We start from the raw sequence: 17,515 nt of genomic DNA, 5'->3' as shown, positions 1-17,515 counted from the left end.
TTGATAATTAAGATCAAGACGCTGTGTATTTTTTAGAAGGTATCGGAAAAAGTAACTAGGTAAATGCTTTAGCGCGGCGAAGTTCATTCCAGTGTAAGGAGTTTCCAAGTCGCTGCACCCATGCGGCTGTTGAGGCGTTCGGGGCCATAACCTTGGGGAAAGGGAAAGATGAAGCGGTAATTGTCAGGCAGTCACCAAGCCCCAATTCGACCCGTTCCTTACCGTCGAATGAGACATACGAGCTAGAGCGAGCATCGTAAGGCACACCGAGGTGGAGAAGCATAGAGTCGGGGAGAACAAGGGGACGGAACGACAGGGAGTGGGGGCAGACTGGGGTAACTAGAATAGCGGGGACATCGGGGTGCACCAGTGATCCACCCGCAGACATGGAGTACGCAGTGGATCCTGTTGGAGTGGAAATGACAACACCATCAGCCTGGATAGAGGTCAAGAACTCGTGATTTCCGTAAAGTTCGGTTACACCCACGGTAGGATTAGGGCCACGATCAATAACCACGTCGTTCAGGATAACGTGCTCCTCCTCTAGCTCGTAGCCGGGGAATTCTTTGAGCTCGGCACTGGACTCAATTGCTTTGCGCAAGGCATACATGCTGTGTTCGCCAGCAGCCTTGTCTATGGAACGCCAGATCATGCAGTGGAAACGCATACGGAGCGCACAAGAAATTCCGCTCTGGATACGCTCGTCGATGACTTCTTTGAAGTTTTCAAATACGTTTTCTGTCATAAACCCAAGCGAACCCAGACCAAAAGACAAAACAGGCGGGACGATTGATTGGAAGATCCACGAAGTATAAAGCACCGTACCATCACCACCGAGGGTAATGACCAGGTCGATCATATCAGCCTGCTTTTGCAGCAAATCCGGGGTCCAGAATTTCAGGTGCGACTGGGCTTGCGGTGTCTTGGCAATGATATCCTCGTATCCGAATTCTTTGATATCCTTGAAAAAGTCCTGCACGTAGACGACGACTGTAGCAGCATCCCGGGGATGTGCGGCGGTGGTCAGTAAATACTCGACGAGCTGGCGCAGCTTTGGTCGCAATTCTCTGTCACTAAGCTTTGTGATGATTGCCACGGCCTTTACTTTCAAGGAAATGTTGATATTGCTCAGGGCATTCGAGATGCCCCGAATACTGGTTGCCATCTCGCTGAGGCGCTCCTTGGAATCGACCCAAACGAGCTCCTTTTTCGGCGTGGAAAGACCAGACGGAGGGGAGCTGTTACCAGCGGGATGTTTCTCCTGGTTGGCTTGAGGCACAACGTTGAGTTCCGCACAGCATTCTGCGGATGCCAACATGTTGTGGATCATAACCGACGAATTGGGTGTGGCCTTGTCAGATGCAGGCATTAGGATTGTCCTTTTGAGCAACTCGGTGTTTAGGTTAGACTGTAGATACCAACGATCTCAATTGCTACTCAAACACAAATTCTGTTTGAAAATGAGGCAAGGGTGGGAATGCCGGGGGGGATGGGGTTGCTCAATGGTGAGAGTTTGCGGGCAACTTATGCTCACAGGTCTGTTTAGTAATCAAGGTCGAGCCAGGGGCTTTTATTAGCTGATTGCTGTCGTTACACCGGCTGCGCGATTTGAGATCTCGGCACGTTCTAAGCATAGCATGCAGCGTCTAGTTGTGTTCAAGGAGCCCGATGAGTTCGAGCAACTGAAACGCTTGTTTTACGGAACTTACGCGGACCAGAAACGAGCCCTAGCCTTGACCAAAGCCTACCAGGTACGGGGGCACTTGCCGGCGTCGATCCACTTGACCTGTTTGGTTGTATCTGCTCTTCACAATGACGTGCCCCAGAATGACTTGTACGCCATTCGACAGACCTACGCGATGGCAATTATTCGATTAGTTAACGAAATTCTTGATTCTGCACAGGTCGGCAGGATTGCAGCTCCTCTGCATGCTCTGGCCAGGGAGCTCAAACTGCCGTCGTCGTTTGTTGAATTGCGACACGCAGCTACCCATGAGGATCTTCCGACTATTTATTTGCTGCGAGACATGGCTCGGCGCGCTCTCGACTGGCTTTACGACGCGTATTGGGCCAAAAACCGCCCGAAACGGCTTTCCGCGGAGCCTGAGCGGGTTGAGCCTTCTCCCCTGACGGCTGATGAAATAAAGAATTGCTTCCGCAGCTGGCGCCGCATACGAAGGGCCGATATTAATGCACCGTTAGACGGCTCAGCTACAAAATTGGTCGAAGCCCTAGCCGGTGCAGATGTCGCATCAATCGTTGACGTCGCTTTGAAGCGGAACATCGTAGTGCCCTCGGGCACGTCCACTGCCTCTGTGATCCCTCTGTGGGGTCCCCTTTTTGTCAAACTTGGTTCGCCCGTAGTTGAGAGTTTATTCAAAAGCCTTGTAGCGGCTCGCAACGAAGCAGATTGGCCATCGTTCGAGACGTCGGATCTGCACAAGTCTTTTGATCTCTGGCTTGACTATCTTCTTCCTTACGCCCTAGATGCTGAATCGCTGTTAACAAGCCATCCTCGACCTTGGAACGCCCTGCTGCTGGCCAAACTCGCCAATGCAGAGGCTTCCCCGGACGTCTACCAGATGGCCCAAGAGATGGCTGCAGTCACCGGCGCCAGCCTGCCTCCTTATGAGCCAGCCGCAGTGCCGACCTCAAATCCAACAGGACCGTGGAAGCGCGTCCAAAATTGGTCGCCTAGACCTCTAGGTGTAAAATAATCTGTGTAAAATACTATATACTCCATATGTAAACAAGCAGAGCTTTGTTCGCGTTGATTTTTTTCCTGCTGACTTATGCTTGGTCTTTCGGCGCTGGCCAAGTCCACTGGGGACCGGCCAATCAAGAGTGTATGTCGCGGGCGATTAGTGTTTACGGCTTTTGAGAGAAAGATCTTCCAGGGGGGTGTGGACTGCAAGGAGTTTTGCTCCCTCCCGGCCGATATCGATCATCTTGTACTCAATTCCTCAGCCACTCTTTTAGCAGCTGGTTGTGAAGACAGAGTGCACATCTTTAATGTCAAGACGGGGGCAGTAGAAGCAACTTGCAAATTCCGATCCGCTCCAATTGACCTTGCCTGGCATCCTTTAGGCGTCAACGATGCGTGCATTGTCGCCTTGATCCCAGGTGCGGTTGTGACCTACAATCTAAGCAGTAAGGGCTCGGTTTCGGAAACGCTACATTTGGCAAGAGACCATACTGGCACATTTGATGCTACGACGACTGCGGGTGATGCGGTTTCCCTCGCCTTTGGTAAAGACAACACGACTGGCCCTATGACCCTTTTCCTGGCGACATCCGATGGTGATATTTACGGTGTCTGCCCTTTTCTCCCGGCCGAATTCAAGCTGAGCCGTCACCAGATTGCTAATCTTCTCAATTATGCTTTGGCAACTGATTTCCATCTTCGAAGTGCCCCTCTTAGCCTTGACGGTGTCGACCAGATTCGGGCTGAGCAGAACGTTGCCAAACGCCAATTGAACTGGGTCCAAGAAATTATGAAAGAGGCCAGTGAGTTCACAAAGGAAGAGGATGTAGTCCTGCTCCGTCCGTCTAGGCCGGTTGTTGCTATTCAAGGCCCGCTGAGCATCGCACCTTTTCCTGACGTATTGTACGATGATGAAGTTCTGGATCTGGCAATTGGTCAGATAGAAAACGCCATGGTTTTTGTTCAGCTCATGAAAACACACGTCAACTTTTATCTTATGGACACTCCTTTGAATCTGTCGTGGTCCTCTAGCGTTGCTGAGCCCCATCCGTTGGCTCTCATTGAGTCAATAACGACCCCGGCAACAGAAAATGGCAAGCTACATCTTCATGGCCAGATGGTTTTTGTTCAAATTGATACATCTACAATAGTTCTGCAAACATCAGGATGGCAAGATACTCTTTCTAGTGCTATTCAATCTGGCGCAGATCTACCGGCCAGTCTTCCCCAGACTACACAACAAGTTCTTCCCAAGAGTCTGATTGTCGAGCACCAAACCTATATGCTTACCAGGCCGTTGAGCGAGGCAGCATCACAAAAATGGTTTTATCGGTCAGGCATAGAACCCTCGGATATCATCAAAGCCCTGCCTAATCCCGAACCCGTTGCTTACCCTTCGCTCCTTGACAGTAAGGTCATGGAATCTGTCAATGACTTTATGAGCAAACTCAGTCTCGATAACACAGTGCCTGGTCCGATCAGCCTCAGCAACGATGAGGAGTCGTTGGCCAAGCTTAACGATCTTACCACCAAATTCGAGCGGGACATGGCGCGTTTGTACAAGGCAATCAGCATCGCAGTAAACCATGTCCATGTTTTGAGATCGGAACTGTACAGACAACTCACTAAGGTACACTCACTAGACTCTTCTTTGCAAAAGCTTGACCGCCGGCCGGTCCTTGAAAAGCTGGAAAAGTGTAAGACTCGTCAATCCGGCATCGCGAGCCGCATACAGGCTCTGCATGAAAGAGTGCTGAATGCAACCCAGTCGTCCCTGCCGTTGAGTGATCAAGAGCGCAGGTTCCGTGCTGAAGCGGAACGTGTCAACGGCCTCCTAAACAACAAAAAGCCCACTTTGGCCAGTCGCGTCTCAGATCTGGGTCCGGAGTTCGGCCGGGTCACGACGTCATCTCCGCCGGCCAATCCTTCTTCGTGGGCAGAAATTCAAGGCCTAAAAACTCGTTTGGCAGGCATTCAAACCAGCCTCACGAAACTCACTAGCGAGCTGCAAAGCGTGAAGGGCAGTGCAAATATCATAATTTCATAATTTCTACTTAAAAATCAGTAACACGACCGTTGAACGAGTAATCGCCATGGCGCAGCGGATCCTGCTTGGGGCCTCCTACCTCGCCGGTCTCGGGGTTCACATCACCTTCGAAATCGTGATAGACCTTTCGCACTTCCGGGTGTGGGGCGTCGCTAGCCATGGCTTCTTTCTGGAGGCGCTCAAACTCTAGCTGTGCTTCACGATCTAAGGGAGGCGGGCCTGGTCGTTCTTTGAAATTGGTAGCAAATGTGCGGGTAAACCCAGGACGGAAGCGACGAAGCATCATGGTGAAATGATGACGAAACATATGTCAAGTACTTGGCACACATAAGTACACATTAGTAGGTGTGTCTAGAGTTAATCCGGACGTATCGACGGATGACGCGAGTTATACAAAAAAAAAAAAAAGAATTAAATAAAGCTATGGCCGTCTGGTTAGTACTTGCATCAGACATCCAAGGAAGGATTACGGCGGTCACCGGCATACTACTTGGGTTCGTTTGTATGCTACCGAGGAAACTGCGAATGTTTATAGAAATTTCATCATCGCAATACTTACAATCTGGGTTAGTTCTGTCAGACACAAAAAATACTGGCAAGTAAGCCTATAGCGTCCCTTTGGGGGACAGGCAGCCTTTGCTATCATCACAGTCGGATAAGATAGAAGGAAAGGTGGTGTTGTCATCATTAAACTTACTATTTCACTTGGGCGTCACCAGCGTGGGCCGGTGATCATCGTTGTGGTAGGTAACAGTTAGAAGAGAAAAAAATTCACAGCCCGTATATATCACATGATGACTAATCCACACCCTGGCAGTTGGCCGGGAAATTCATCATGTACGTTCTGGATCATGCATGAATGGGCGAATTCAGGCAGACATGTAATTCCACACGATCTCGTTGGCCGTGCCGGGGCGATTGCTCAGAACTTTGTTGGCGTTTCCAGTTGTGATCATGTTTTTCAAATCGTCGCGGCTGATCTGCGGATATAGCGACCAAAGATACGCAGCCAGACCCGAAACATAGCCGGCTGCATTCGAAGTGCCGCTCATGTAGCCATACGACGTGGTCGAGTCTGGTCTAATCGAGTACACATCAACTCCTGGAGCGTACACACTTCCACAGGACCCCCAATTGGAGAAGCTGGCGGGGGTGTTGGTCCAATTAAGCGCCATCACAGAAATAAGGCCACTGTTCTGACTAGCTTCGCCCGCAGGACCATAATTACACACCTGCTTCCCGTTGTTTCCAGCAGCAACAACCACAAGCAAGCCTGCATTAGTGGCCTTGTTGATTGCTGCAGCCCTAGTGTCATCTGGATCACCTACAGCCGAGTAGTTGATGATGACATTTTGGCGGTTATTATCTCGCACGTCTTGAAGCACCCAGTCAATTGCCTTGACAAAGTTCGAAATACTGCCCACCCGCTTCTCATTCAAAACCTTAACTGCTATAATCTGCGCATTACGAGCTACCCCAACCGTCGATCCAGCGACAAGGCCAGCGATGTGCGTCCCGTGTCCATTACCATCACTTAGGGTGCTGTCGACGAAGTTATTCCCCCATCGTGCTCTGCCCCCTAGTTCTTGATGCTGAACAAGCACGCCAGTATCGAGCACATAGACCGTAGGGGTTGCGGCCGTACGAGACTCATAGACAAACGAATTTTCATCGCTGTAGAGATTATTTGCAGTCTTATCATACACATAATCCTTGTGGGATAGTCGAGCGAGCCCCCACGGAGCGTCGCGTTGCCGCTGTAAATCACGGCCAAATAGGTTGTTCGCCGGAGCTGCAGAAACTAAAGAGAGCAGGAGTAGAAGGTTGTAATACATATTGGATCACCCGAAACAATTTTTAGAGTATACCATGTCTATATACACAAGAATATTTTTTCCCTTATCTGTTTTAAGTGAACTTTTCAAAGCATCTTTGAAAATAAACCTTAATCGAGGAGCTCATAGAGATCACCTAATTTCGACGCAAAAAAGTCCGGTTTCACGTCGCTGTCGGCGATTGCTGCTTCAGTATCAACACCGGTCAGAACAAGCAGGGTCGACAGACCACCACGACGACCAAAAGCCATATCTGTGTTCAATCGGTCTCCCACCATAATTGCCCGCTTAGGGTCAAACTCAAATCGTGCTTTGATGCAATCCATCATCGTATCGCTTGGCTTTCCAAGACTAGCAGAGGGCTGACGGCGAGAAGCCGTAGCAACAGCCTGAATCACGGTTCCAGCTCCTGGGAAAAGCCGGCCGTGCGAGGGATACGTAGAGTCGATATTTGTCGCCAAGAACAGCGTTTCAGGATCCTCCAGCTGAGCTTGGGCATATGCAAGCTTGTAGTAATTGATGTGAGTGTCCAAGCCAGCCAATACGCAGCCGACTTCGAGATCACGGCGAACTGTTGCACTGAGCTCTTCGGAATAGTCTTGGCGGAACTTGGGGTCACTCCCCATCACAGAGCTATAACCAAGCGCAGACAGCTCGTCCTCAATTCCTTGTTCGCCAACCACTAGGACTTTTTTATCTTTCGGATAATTAATGACCTTGTCGAGATAGACGGCGGCAGAATACGCAGAACAGAAAATATCGTCGACGCTCACATCGAACCCAAGCTTGGCGAATTTCAACCGGTAGGTCGCTCGGGATTTTGTGGAATTGTTGGTCACGAAAATGAGCTTCTTGCCTCGCTTCTGTAACAACTCAATTGTCTCGAGCGCATGGGGCAGGAGCTCAGAGCCATGCCACAGAACACCGTCACAGTCGAATAGCCACGTATCGTGCTGGTCGAGCAATTGCTCTACTTGGCTCTTTGCGGTGATTTTGGCAATCATACAGGCAACTTGCTTACCGATCGATCGGCTTTTAAGTTCCGACCTATTTTGGTGAAATTCTGTATGTCGCAGCCTCAGCAGTAATAAAATGTATCATTACACATGTGCTCAACCTAGCTACTCAAAAAGCTTGTCGAATTTTCACACCCTGTGTGCTCCCTATCCACCTTCTCTGAAAGCTGTCTGACCAATCAGTCAGCTTTCCTTTCGTAACAAAATGGCCCTCTCTCAGGATCTGCCTCCTAAGGGCGGCTATGCGCCTATCCAGTGGAAGCGTAACCTGCCTTCCCGTGGTTTCCGTCCTGGAATTTACTTTGCTATTGTCACAGGTATCTGTGGCTACGGCTTCTACAAGCTGATCGCCGGTATTCGCGAACGTAACGAGCTGGCTCGCGAACGTCAGTGGGGCCGTATCTATCTTATGCCCTTGCTTGAGGCCGAGGCAGACCGTGATGCCTACCGTCGTATTACCAGTTTGCGGGCGAAGGAGCAGGAGGTTATGGCTGATGTTGCTGATTTCGACGCTACCAAGTCCGTTTACAACGACCCCAAGTTCCGCAAGCCTGCGGTTATTGGTTTCCCCAAGTTCTAATTTATGTAGACCCTGTAAAAAGACATATAAAACAAATTGAGCCGTACTATTTCCCTTGTCCACGGTCGAGCTCGATCCTACCGTTTGTCATGATCGAGTTGGCGGTCCTTCTGGCAGCCCGCCTTATCGCCGCAGCCCGCTCGCCAGTACCAGACTGCGACGAAGTCTTCAATTTCTGGGAACCAACGCATTTTCTCACGCATGGAGCTGGCCTCCAGACCTGGGAATGGTCCCCCGTATATGCGATTAGGTCCTGGAGTTACATCGCATTACACGCTGTAGTTATTTTCGCGGCCGAAAAGCTTGGGTTTGAGGGCTACCAATTGTTCTACGCTTTGAGAATCGTGCTGGGCTCGGTTGAGGCCATCTGTGAATACCAACTGATTCGGGTTCTTCGCAAACACTACGACACTGATGTGGCCTACATTTTCACTGCGCTTAGCTCCGTTATGCCTGGTCTTTTCCATGCGTCGGTGGCATATTTGCCGAGCTCATTTGCCATGAATTGTGTAACTCTCGCTTTTGCTTGGTTCTTGGACTCCCCAACCAACAATATTGTGTGTTCGTTGGTGTCTATTGCCGTTGGAGGGCTTGTCGGCTGGCCTTTTGTGCTGGTTTTGGCCTTGCCGCTTGGTATTTATTATTCCGTCGCAGTGCTGTCGATCAAAAAATGGATCTCAAGTGTTGTCAAAACTCTGGCCCTTGTCGCAATCGTTTTGCTGCTAGTGGTCGCGCTCGATTCAAGAGCATTCGGCAAATTGGCCGTAGTTCCATTCAACATTGTCGGGTACAATGTTCTTTTTGCCGATGAGGGATCGGGCCCCAACATTTTTGGCACCGAGCCGCTGTCTTACTATTTGTTGAACTTGATTCTCAACTTTAACGTCGCTTTTCCGTTGGCTCTGTTGGCAGGTGCTGTGGTCAACTTGCGAACCTTGACGGCACTCTCGCTGATGTATCTTTGGTTTGCTATTTTATTCCCCACACCGCATAAAGAAGAACGGTTCTTGTACGTGGTGTACCCCATTATCGTATGTGCTGCAGCATTTACCATCTCCCGAGCATGGCATATCGTGACCAGCTTTGCCCGCCTGCCAAGAGCCTTCTTATCGTTATTTGTCGGTGCTGTTGCCTTTCTCGGTATTGCTCGTAGTGCAGCTCTTGCTAGTTACTACCAAGCACCATTCGAAGTCTACAAAAATATCCCCACCAACTCCACAGTGTGTGTTGGACGGGAATGGTACAGATTCCCTTCAAGTTATTTTATGGACTCACAATTGAAATTCGTGCGATCTGGTTTCGATGGCTTGCTTCCTGGAGAGTTTTCTTCGTTTACTGCTATTCCCGAGGGAATGAACAACCGAAATGAATTCGACGAAGGGAAGATTGTGCCTCTTGAAGCATGTGACTTTCTGATTGATATTAAACTTGACTATGATGAAGAGTCAGGTGAGATCGACCCTTTGAAGCATGGCTGGGAAGAGGACTTTTGTGTCCCCTTTTTGGATACTCAGAAATCCACCGGACTTGCCCGCGTGCTGTATTTCGGAGTCGATACCACACCCCTTGGTAAAGTCGCGTGGACAAAATACTGCAGATATCGCCGCTTAGAGTAGAGTAGAGGACAAAATGTATGAAATCTATTTGGTGAGCATAGCCTCGCGGCCGGCGCCGACGCCAACCCAAGAGATAGGGACCTTGACAAAGTCCTCGATGAAAGTCAAGTACTCCTTAGCAGCAGAAGGAAGCTCGTCATAGCTGCGGCACTTGGAGGTGTCTTGTTGCCAACCCTTGAAGGTCTTGTATTGGACCTCAGCATCGGCAGCAATGGAAAGATCAGCAGGGAAAGATTCCAGAGTCTTGTTGTTATGCTTGTAGGCAACCGCAACCTTGATTTCAGGGAGCTGATCAAGAACATCAAGCTTGGTGATGTTGAGTTTGGTGTAGCCGTTGATCAGAGTCGAGTACTTGACAACGACGAGATCAAGCCAACCGCAACGACGACGACGGCCGGTGGTCACACCGAATTCGGCACCAACTTCTTGGAGGTACTCACCGGTCTTATCATGGAGCTCGGTGGGGAAAGGACCAGCACCAACACGAGTAGTGTAGGCCTTAACAACACCAATAACCTCCTTGATCTTTTGAGGGGGGATGCCCAAACCAGTACTGACACCACCAATACCAGTGTTGGACGAAGTGACATAGGGGTAGGTGCCGAAATCGAGGTCAAGCATCAGGGCATTGGCACCCTCGACCAAAACCTTTTTGGATTTATCGGTCAGCATCTCCGCCATGAAAGGGACGCTATCGATAACCATAGGACGGAGACGCTCAGCATACTCCTTATAACGGGCAAGCTCCGCCTCTCCATCGTACTCGAAGCCGCCGAAACGTTTTTGCTCGCTCTCAAGCAGCTTGTGATAGCTCTTGACGAACTCGTCCCACGCACCGGGCAACTCGGACACCAAATGGTGAACCCGGAGACCAGATCGAGTAGCCTTGGTGGAGTAGGTGGGACCAATACCTTTACCGGTGGTACCAATAGCCTTCTTGGAACCAGAAAGCTCTTGCTCACGGAGACCGTCGACCAGCTGGTGGAAGTCGAACACGAGGTGAGCTCGGTCGGAAACAAACAGGCGACCGTCGGTATTCAGACCCTTAGCCTGAATGGTCTCGAGCTCCTTGAACAGAGAGGGAGTGTGCACAACCACACCGGAACCAACCAAATTGACACACTTGTCGTTGATAAGCCCGGAAGGCAGCATATGGAAATCGTATTTCACACCATTGACAACAATAGTATGGCCGGCATTGTTACCGCCTTGACACCGCGCACAGACATCGATATCGTCACATAGGATATCCACTAACTTGCCCTTTCCTTCATCACCCCACTGGGCACCAAGAACAACTGTAGCCATTTTTAAACAGAGTTAATCGAGAATGAGTAATTCTAACGAAAAGTTTCAAATCTGTCATCAAACCCTTATTTCGATCCCCCAGGTGCGCCGGTGAATTGTAACTCCAATATTCTAGAGTATTTGACTGAAATATAACCTGGACACTGATTTATTTTTGCTTTCTCTTCCGTCTAAGATGAATCGGGCCCAGCAGATCCTCGCTCGCAACTCAGATCCAGCAGTCGTCACCGGGCGCCTGAACGTCCAGGACTTTGTTTCCGCGCGTAAAGCCGAGATCGAAAGACTGGAGGCTTCACTTGGTGCCGCTGCTACACAGGGAAAGAAGAGAGCGTTTCAGACAGTGCCTCGCCGACTACGTCGCAGAACAGCCAGCCACAATCCCGAGCGGGTTCCTAAGCGGTTGCGGAAACGTGCCCGAATGGAGGCCTCTCAGGATGCTGCAGTCGCACCGCGAAAAAAACCGGATCACGGTAGACTACAGCATACCCCTCAACCTACAGATCACACGGGAATTGGTACCAAGGCATCTCGTCCTCCCGGGTTACGATACGCGAAACGACAAAAGTCAGTAACGTGGTTGCCAACTCATATCTGGCACACCAAACGTGCACATTTGGAGACCTTGTGGGGCTATAAAGTCCCCGTACGCCCGACCCTCAAATTTTACCGTGCCACACATCGAATCAGCGAAGAGCTCGAGGCTGGCATGGCTTGGGACACTAGCTATTTCGCTACGATAATTGTTGAGGGAGACCGCGGCAAACTTGAGCAAAAAGTTGGCAAATCTTTTGTGAATGCTACAAAGCCAATTTACACAAACGGGGTCAAAGTATGGCAGGGTCAATTGGAGGAAGGGCCCGTACTGCTATACTGGCAACCAGCTTGCCTGGTGGCTCACGTGCATCCTGAATTGTTTGAGACTGTTTGGAATTTGTTTGATGGGTTTCAAAGACAAGACTGCAGGTACAGCATAGGATCAATTGAGGTTCTTGGGAAGCGGGCTCTAAGTACCCTAGTAGCCAGTCTGCGGCTACACAAGTCTTGCGATAAATCAGTCGAGACATCGTGGCGGTCTCTGGCTCTAGTTGGTAGTGTGGAGAGTTTACCGCGACATTCTGTGTTGAATCTAAACATTTGCGACCCAAGAGGTTACGTTGCCCACAAGCAGCGACCAAAAGGCACAGTGGAGAAGGCCGTAGATACGTTGACCAGCTGGCCGTCAACCACAGCCCAGCTATTTGATGCAGAAACCCGGCGTGCTTCTGTTTGCTCCCAGCAAAGCCTTGAGGAAATAAACAAACAACGGGTTGCAGGAACGACCCTTACAATTGCCGACCCAGCCATACCTGTTACATTAATCGCTCTCGATGGTGGCCGAATTCGCATGCTCTTGCCATGGGCTTGGGTGAACCCTGTTTGGATGACCTTGATGCATTCTCAGTTATCCGTTGGTGGGATGAAACAGCAAGAGCAAATCGCTTTTGAACGTGGCGTTTGCAGTTTCCCCAGGGACTATCCTCTAACTCCTGCCGGTCAAGCATGGGCTGCCGCTGATAGGAAAATTAGGTATGACGCTTATTTCCGCCGCCCGGCTGCGAAACGCGTTTCATATACACAAGAAATCGGTGACGCATTTACGTGTGACTGGTCTCTCTTGGGCGACCAAGCCCTGAATGTTTCACCAGTAGTAGTTCGAACAGTGCTCCGGGGCGCTCCGCAGGACGGAGCCCGGATTTATGCTCTGCCACCGGATGATTATCAACATTGGCTACGAACGGCAAATCAAGAAACAGCTCCCTCTTCTCTGCCTTCTACTCCCGGCCTCGAATTCCTGATTGGTTTTGTAACCTCTGGAAACTTTAATTTACAGACGGGCACCGGAATCGGCGTAGGCAGTTGCCTACAGAATAAAGGATGGTGCTTGGTGCGCAATGTGGGACAGACACTGTGTCGCCTAGCGAAACTTGAACCAGCAAAGATGTATTTTTAAGTATTTACCTTATTTGATATCAAACAGAGGCTTGAGCTTCTTGATAAGAAGCCAGTCTTCACGAGGGACGTCATCACGGAATGCAGGATCCTTGAGCGTATCGATAGATTTTCGTGAGATGATAGAATAGAGATTGTCCTTTTCGTCAATGTGTCGACCCCAAGTAGGCATATTCGTCATATTACCGGAATCAAGACGCATGGCGACACCAGCGTTGGCTTGGCCCTTGCGAACATTGTCACGGCTCTTGTGGTCAACCTCCATAGACTGGATACGGCCGAGAGGGTAGATGAGCTTCTCGCGAGTAGTAGGATCCTGTTTCACAATAGCAATAGGAGTGCCCACACGAATAGAGCCCTCAGCCACTTCGACACCGATAATCATAGGGTTACGCTTGTTGATAACCTGGAGAGTTTTCAACACACAAGGGTAAACGGCGTCGTGGATATTGTCCTTACGACGCTGTTCAAGCAAACGCTTCTGATATGCGGTGAAATCATCAAACAAGTGATAGATAATATCAGCGGAGAAAATAGTGATACCCTGCTCATTGGCATACTGCTCAGCCTCTTTGTCAATCTTAACATCGAAGCACAACATAACCGCAAACTCTTTATTCTTCTCCAACATCGTGGTAGCGCGCATGACATCACGCTTGTATACAGGACCCAAAGAAATGGACATAACAGGGATCTTCATGTCCTTGAGGAAATCGAGAAGAGCCTCCAAAGAACCAAGAGTACTGGCCTGAACACAGACACCCTGACCGTTCTTGTCGACGGAGTCCAAAAGAGTAGTCATATCATCCATAACATCATCCATGAGGTCCTCTTCGTTATCATCCGGTCCAACCAACAAAAGTCGCGAACCAGCGACAGCATGCTCGAGGTCGTGCGCAGCAATCTTGACACCTAAAGCAGCCTTGACTTCCTTGTGGTGAACATAGGCGGACTTGATACGAAGTTCACGCATAGGTTGTGGCGTCAACAGTGCACGCACCGTCGTTGCTATAGGTCCGTTCAAACCACAGAGGACCACACGGTCACCCTCACGCAAAACACCGTTTGAAAGAACAACATCAATGGTGGTACCAAGACCCTCAACAACCTTGACTTCGAGCACAGTAGCTTCGAGCTCAGACAAATACATGAGCTGCTTGGACATACGGCTCTGGGTGAGCTCCAAGAGCAGGTAGATCAAATCAGGAACACCCTCTCCAGTAACTGCACTTGTAGGAACAAGAGAGACGTACTTGGAAAGATTATTGTTCTTGTAATAGACCTCGGAATTGAAACCTTGCTCAGCAAATAAAACCTTGGTCTTTTCAAGTTTATCTTCAAACTCACGTTGAACAGAGGTCTCCTGCTGAGCCAACGAGTCACGGAAAGAGTTGTTAGGAGTAGACTGCCATCCATAGAGACGATCAATCTTGTTCAAAGCAACAACAAAGGGAGTCTTGCGGTCACGCAAGAGACGGATAGACTCCAATGTCTGTTGCTCGAGACCGTGCATAATATCGACAACCAAAATGGCAATGTTACACAAGGAGGAGCCACGAGAACGCAGGTTAGAGAAGGATTCGTGACCAGGTGTATCGATAATGAGCAGACCGGGAACATCGTATTGAACTTTGACGTGCTTGGACATAACCTCAGTTTTCTTCTTGATAGCATCAATAGGGAAGTACGTAGCACCAATCTGCTGGGTAATACCACCAGCCTCACCCTCCTGAACATTTGTACGACGCATGTTATCCAACAGCTTGGTCTTACCTGTATCGACGTGACCAAGAATAGCGCAAATGGGTGAGCGCAGGTTAGTTTCGGATGCGCTGGCAAGAGCCTTGCTGTGACGAGCCTCACGCTTGCTGGATACTTCTTTACGCTTAGCATCATCAATCTTGGCACGAGCAAGAATAGAGGCCTCCTCTTCGGCCTGAGCGGCAGAAGTGGGCTTATCCTTAGGGGCAGCCTTAGCCTCTGACTCAACCTCTTCATCAGAGAGAGCTGCTTCCCAATCATCCATGAGAGCGCATTCTTCTTCTTCAGATTCAGCCTTGTTATCCTCGACCTTGACCTCAGCGACCTTTTCAGTAACCTCTTCAACCTCCTCGTCCTCTTCGACTTCAGGCTCCGGGCTAGAAACCTCCTCGGGCTTGGCGGGCTCTGGCTCTGACTTGGGCATCTTGCCTTGCTTGATCAAACCAGAGACCTGGACATTACCAGATGCAAGCATTTGCTCGCGACGGCGAGCCTGTAAAGCTTGAAGCTCACGCTGTTTCTTTGACAGCAATTTACCTTGAGCTTTGAGTTCTTCACGCTTTTTCTTTTCTTTTTCGCGCTTGAGACGACGAGCCTCATCGGCGACAGCAGCGGCTTCAGCGGCTTTACGCTCTTCCTCCTCGGCAGCTTTGCGCACTTCCTCAGCAGCGGCGGCAGCAGCTTCCTCAGCAGCCTTCTTAGCAGCCAGCTGTTTTTGCAGAGCAGCAAGGGCAGCATTAGGCTTCTTTTTCTTAGCACCTTTAGCGGCGGGAGCAGGAGCAGCGGTAGCCTCGGGCTCTGGTTCAGGAGTGGCCTCGGGCTCAGGGGTAGCTTGATCCTCTGTAGTTTCCTCGGATTTAGCCGACTTGGAAGCAACGGGAGGCGCTGTAACTTTACGTTGAGCAGCAGCACGCTTCTTTGCCTTCTCACGTTCTTTCTTCTCACGCTCCTTTTCCTTTTTAGACTTGACTTGAGGCGTGCCTTTATCAAGAGCAGCAGCCTTCGCAGCGTCTTCCTCAGCCTTTTTATCGGCCTTCTTTTGCTTGGTGCGCTTCAGGGCGCCCATGAGACCACCCGATCCCCATTCCTCGTCCATATCGGCCTCGACAGGAGCCTGGCTTTGCGGCTCGGGGGTTGCCTCAGATGCCTCAGATGCCTCAGGTGCCTCAGAGGCGTTGCCCAGAGCTCCATCCTCAGCAGGAGCAGACTCACCGGCTAACTCGGGCTCTTCGTCCCAGAAATCGCCTCCAGCCTTTGACTTACTTTTTTTACCCATATCGAACTACGATTTCTAACTCTTTTCTACCTCAATAGAAAAAAAGTAATGGGAAAGATGAATCTTCCTAATCAGCTGTGGGCCGTTTTGAAAAAAACCCTGAAAAGCTGAATTTCACTTTGTCATCGGGCATTTTTTTCCATTTCATCTATTTTGAATTACCATGGCTACTACGGTGGATAAGATCAAGGCTATTGAGTCTGAGATGGCTCGGACGCAAAAAAACAAGGCCACCTCTTTTCATTTGGGTCAGCTCAAGGCCAAGCTTGCTAAGTTGAAGCGCGAGCTGCTGACACCCACTGGCGGCGGCGGCGGAGGCACTGGTGTTGGTTTCGACGTTGCTCGCACTGGTGTTGCCTCGGTCGGATTCATCGGCTTCCCATCTGTTGGCAAGTCCACCTTGTTGAGCACTTTAACCGGCACCCATTCCGAAGCGGCTGCCTACGAGTTCACAACTCTTACTACTGTCCCTGGTATCATCAAGTACCGCGGTGCCAAGATTCAAATGCTCGATCTTCCCGGTATTATTGAGGGTGCCAAGGACGGTAAAGGTCGTGGTAAGCAGGTTATTGCTGTCGCCCGCACTTGCAACCTGATCTTTATTGTTTTGGACGTCAACAAGCCTCTCCAACATAAACAGGTTATTGAGCGAGAACTCGAAGGCTTTGGCATTCGAGTCAATAAGGAGAAGCCCAACATTGTCTTCAGAAAGAAGGACAAAGGTGGTATCAGCATCACCTCCACTGTCCAGCTCACCAATCTCGACAACGACGAGGTCAAGGCTGTCATGAACGAGTACCGTATTACATCTGCCGAAATCGCCTTTAGATGCGATGCCACTATTGACGATCTGATCGACGTCCTGGAGGAACAGAACCGTTTCTACATCCCTGTGATCTATGTCTTGAACAAGATTGACTCCATCAGCATCGAGGAGCTGGATCTCATGACTCGCATTCCAAACTGTGTACCTATTTCCTCCGAGCACCAGTGGAATCTCGACGAGCTTCTTGAGTACATGTGGGAGAAACTCAACCTTGTCCGCGTGTACACCAAGCCTAAGGGCAAGCAGCCAGACTACAACGAGCCAATTGTCCTTCGCCAGGGTCGTAGCACTGTGGAAGACTTCTGTAATGCTATTCACAAGAGCCTTGTCACAGATTTCAAGAATGCGGTTGTCTATGGCACTAGTGTCAAACATCAGCCCCAGTACGTCGGGTTGAGCCACGTACTCCAGGACGAGGACGTTGTTACCATTCTTAAAAAATAATTTATTCTAGTCAACTTTTTTTCTCTGCGGAATGTTTCATGGGGTCGAATTCCACCAATGCACCCCTGAACAAATCACCTTACTGCTAAAAATTTCGCTTACCTCATCTTTTT

The 17,515-nt window shown here is 49.9% G+C and overlaps 12 protein-coding genes across 12 annotated transcripts; 6 read left to right on the top strand and 6 right to left on the bottom strand.

Annotated features, from left to right (window-relative positions):
- Window positions 1-55: 55 nt before the first annotated feature.
- On the bottom strand, window positions 56-1,369 carry B9G98_01547 (ATP-NADH kinase YEF1; the record flags this gene model as incomplete). Its single annotated transcript, XM_024808105.1, has 1 exon — window positions 56-1,369. The coding sequence occupies one exon, from the start codon at window positions 1,367-1,369 to the stop codon at window positions 56-58; it is 1,314 nt and encodes a 437-aa protein (XP_024663873.1).
- Window positions 1,370-1,637: 268 nt separating this feature from the next.
- B9G98_01546 (Protein LAS1) lies at window positions 1,638-2,717 on the top strand (the record flags this gene model as incomplete). Its single annotated transcript, XM_024808104.1, has 1 exon — window positions 1,638-2,717. One exon carries the CDS (start codon window positions 1,638-1,640, stop codon window positions 2,715-2,717), a length of 1,080 nt encoding a protein of 359 aa, XP_024663872.1.
- Window positions 2,718-2,792: 75 nt separating this feature from the next.
- B9G98_01545 (Nucleoporin NUP82) lies at window positions 2,793-4,751 on the top strand (the record flags this gene model as incomplete). Its single annotated transcript, XM_024808103.1, has 1 exon — window positions 2,793-4,751. One exon carries the CDS (start codon window positions 2,793-2,795, stop codon window positions 4,749-4,751), a length of 1,959 nt encoding a protein of 652 aa, XP_024663871.1.
- A 7-nt stretch (window positions 4,752-4,758) lies between these two features.
- On the bottom strand, window positions 4,759-5,058 carry B9G98_01544 (Succinate dehydrogenase assembly factor 4, mitochondrial; the record flags this gene model as incomplete). The annotated part of the gene is made up of 1 exon (XM_024808102.1): window positions 4,759-5,058. One exon carries the CDS (start codon window positions 5,056-5,058, stop codon window positions 4,759-4,761), a length of 300 nt encoding a protein of 99 aa, XP_024663870.1.
- Window positions 5,059-5,620: 562 nt separating this feature from the next.
- On the bottom strand, window positions 5,621-6,586 carry B9G98_01543 (Sexual differentiation process putative subtilase-type proteinase isp6; the record flags this gene model as incomplete). The annotated part of the gene is made up of 1 exon (XM_024808101.1): window positions 5,621-6,586. One exon carries the CDS (start codon window positions 6,584-6,586, stop codon window positions 5,621-5,623), a length of 966 nt encoding a protein of 321 aa, XP_024663869.1.
- A 110-nt stretch (window positions 6,587-6,696) lies between these two features.
- Window positions 6,697-7,590, bottom strand: B9G98_01542 (4-nitrophenylphosphatase; the record flags this gene model as incomplete). The annotated part of the gene is made up of 1 exon (XM_024808100.1): window positions 6,697-7,590. One exon carries the CDS (start codon window positions 7,588-7,590, stop codon window positions 6,697-6,699), a length of 894 nt encoding a protein of 297 aa, XP_024663868.1.
- Window positions 7,591-7,807: 217 nt separating this feature from the next.
- B9G98_01541 (NADH dehydrogenase [ubiquinone] 1 alpha subcomplex subunit 13) lies at window positions 7,808-8,182 on the top strand (the record flags this gene model as incomplete). The annotated part of the gene is made up of 1 exon (XM_024808099.1): window positions 7,808-8,182. The coding sequence occupies one exon, from the start codon at window positions 7,808-7,810 to the stop codon at window positions 8,180-8,182; it is 375 nt and encodes a 124-aa protein (XP_024663867.1).
- An 89-nt stretch (window positions 8,183-8,271) lies between these two features.
- B9G98_01540 (Alpha-1,2-mannosyltransferase alg9) lies at window positions 8,272-9,798 on the top strand (the record flags this gene model as incomplete). Its single annotated transcript, XM_024808098.1, has 1 exon — window positions 8,272-9,798. One exon carries the CDS (start codon window positions 8,272-8,274, stop codon window positions 9,796-9,798), a length of 1,527 nt encoding a protein of 508 aa, XP_024663866.1.
- A 24-nt stretch (window positions 9,799-9,822) lies between these two features.
- B9G98_01539 (Adenylosuccinate synthetase) lies at window positions 9,823-11,106 on the bottom strand (the record flags this gene model as incomplete). Its single annotated transcript, XM_024808097.1, has 1 exon — window positions 9,823-11,106. The coding sequence occupies one exon, from the start codon at window positions 11,104-11,106 to the stop codon at window positions 9,823-9,825; it is 1,284 nt and encodes a 427-aa protein (XP_024663865.1).
- A 175-nt stretch (window positions 11,107-11,281) lies between these two features.
- B9G98_01538 (Ribonucleases P/MRP protein subunit pop1) lies at window positions 11,282-13,096 on the top strand (the record flags this gene model as incomplete). The annotated part of the gene is made up of 1 exon (XM_024808096.1): window positions 11,282-13,096. The coding sequence occupies one exon, from the start codon at window positions 11,282-11,284 to the stop codon at window positions 13,094-13,096; it is 1,815 nt and encodes a 604-aa protein (XP_024663864.1).
- A 9-nt stretch (window positions 13,097-13,105) lies between these two features.
- On the bottom strand, window positions 13,106-16,132 carry B9G98_01537 (Eukaryotic translation initiation factor 5B; the record flags this gene model as incomplete). Its single annotated transcript, XM_024808095.1, has 1 exon — window positions 13,106-16,132. One exon carries the CDS (start codon window positions 16,130-16,132, stop codon window positions 13,106-13,108), a length of 3,027 nt encoding a protein of 1,008 aa, XP_024663863.1.
- A 163-nt stretch (window positions 16,133-16,295) lies between these two features.
- B9G98_01536 (Ribosome-interacting GTPase 1) lies at window positions 16,296-17,402 on the top strand (the record flags this gene model as incomplete). The annotated part of the gene is made up of 1 exon (XM_024808094.1): window positions 16,296-17,402. One exon carries the CDS (start codon window positions 16,296-16,298, stop codon window positions 17,400-17,402), a length of 1,107 nt encoding a protein of 368 aa, XP_024663862.1.
- Between the last annotated feature and the right edge of the window lie 113 nt (window positions 17,403-17,515).

The sequence above is a fragment of the Wickerhamiella sorbophila genome (assembly GCF_002251995.1).
Source record: "Wickerhamiella sorbophila strain DS02 chromosome Unknown contig1, whole genome shotgun sequence".
NCBI classification, from domain to species: Eukaryota; Fungi; Ascomycota; class Dipodascomycetes; order Dipodascales; family Trichomonascaceae; genus Wickerhamiella; species Wickerhamiella sorbophila.
Note: the sequence above shows the minus strand (reverse complement) of the source record. Positions and strands in the feature narration are given on the sequence as shown.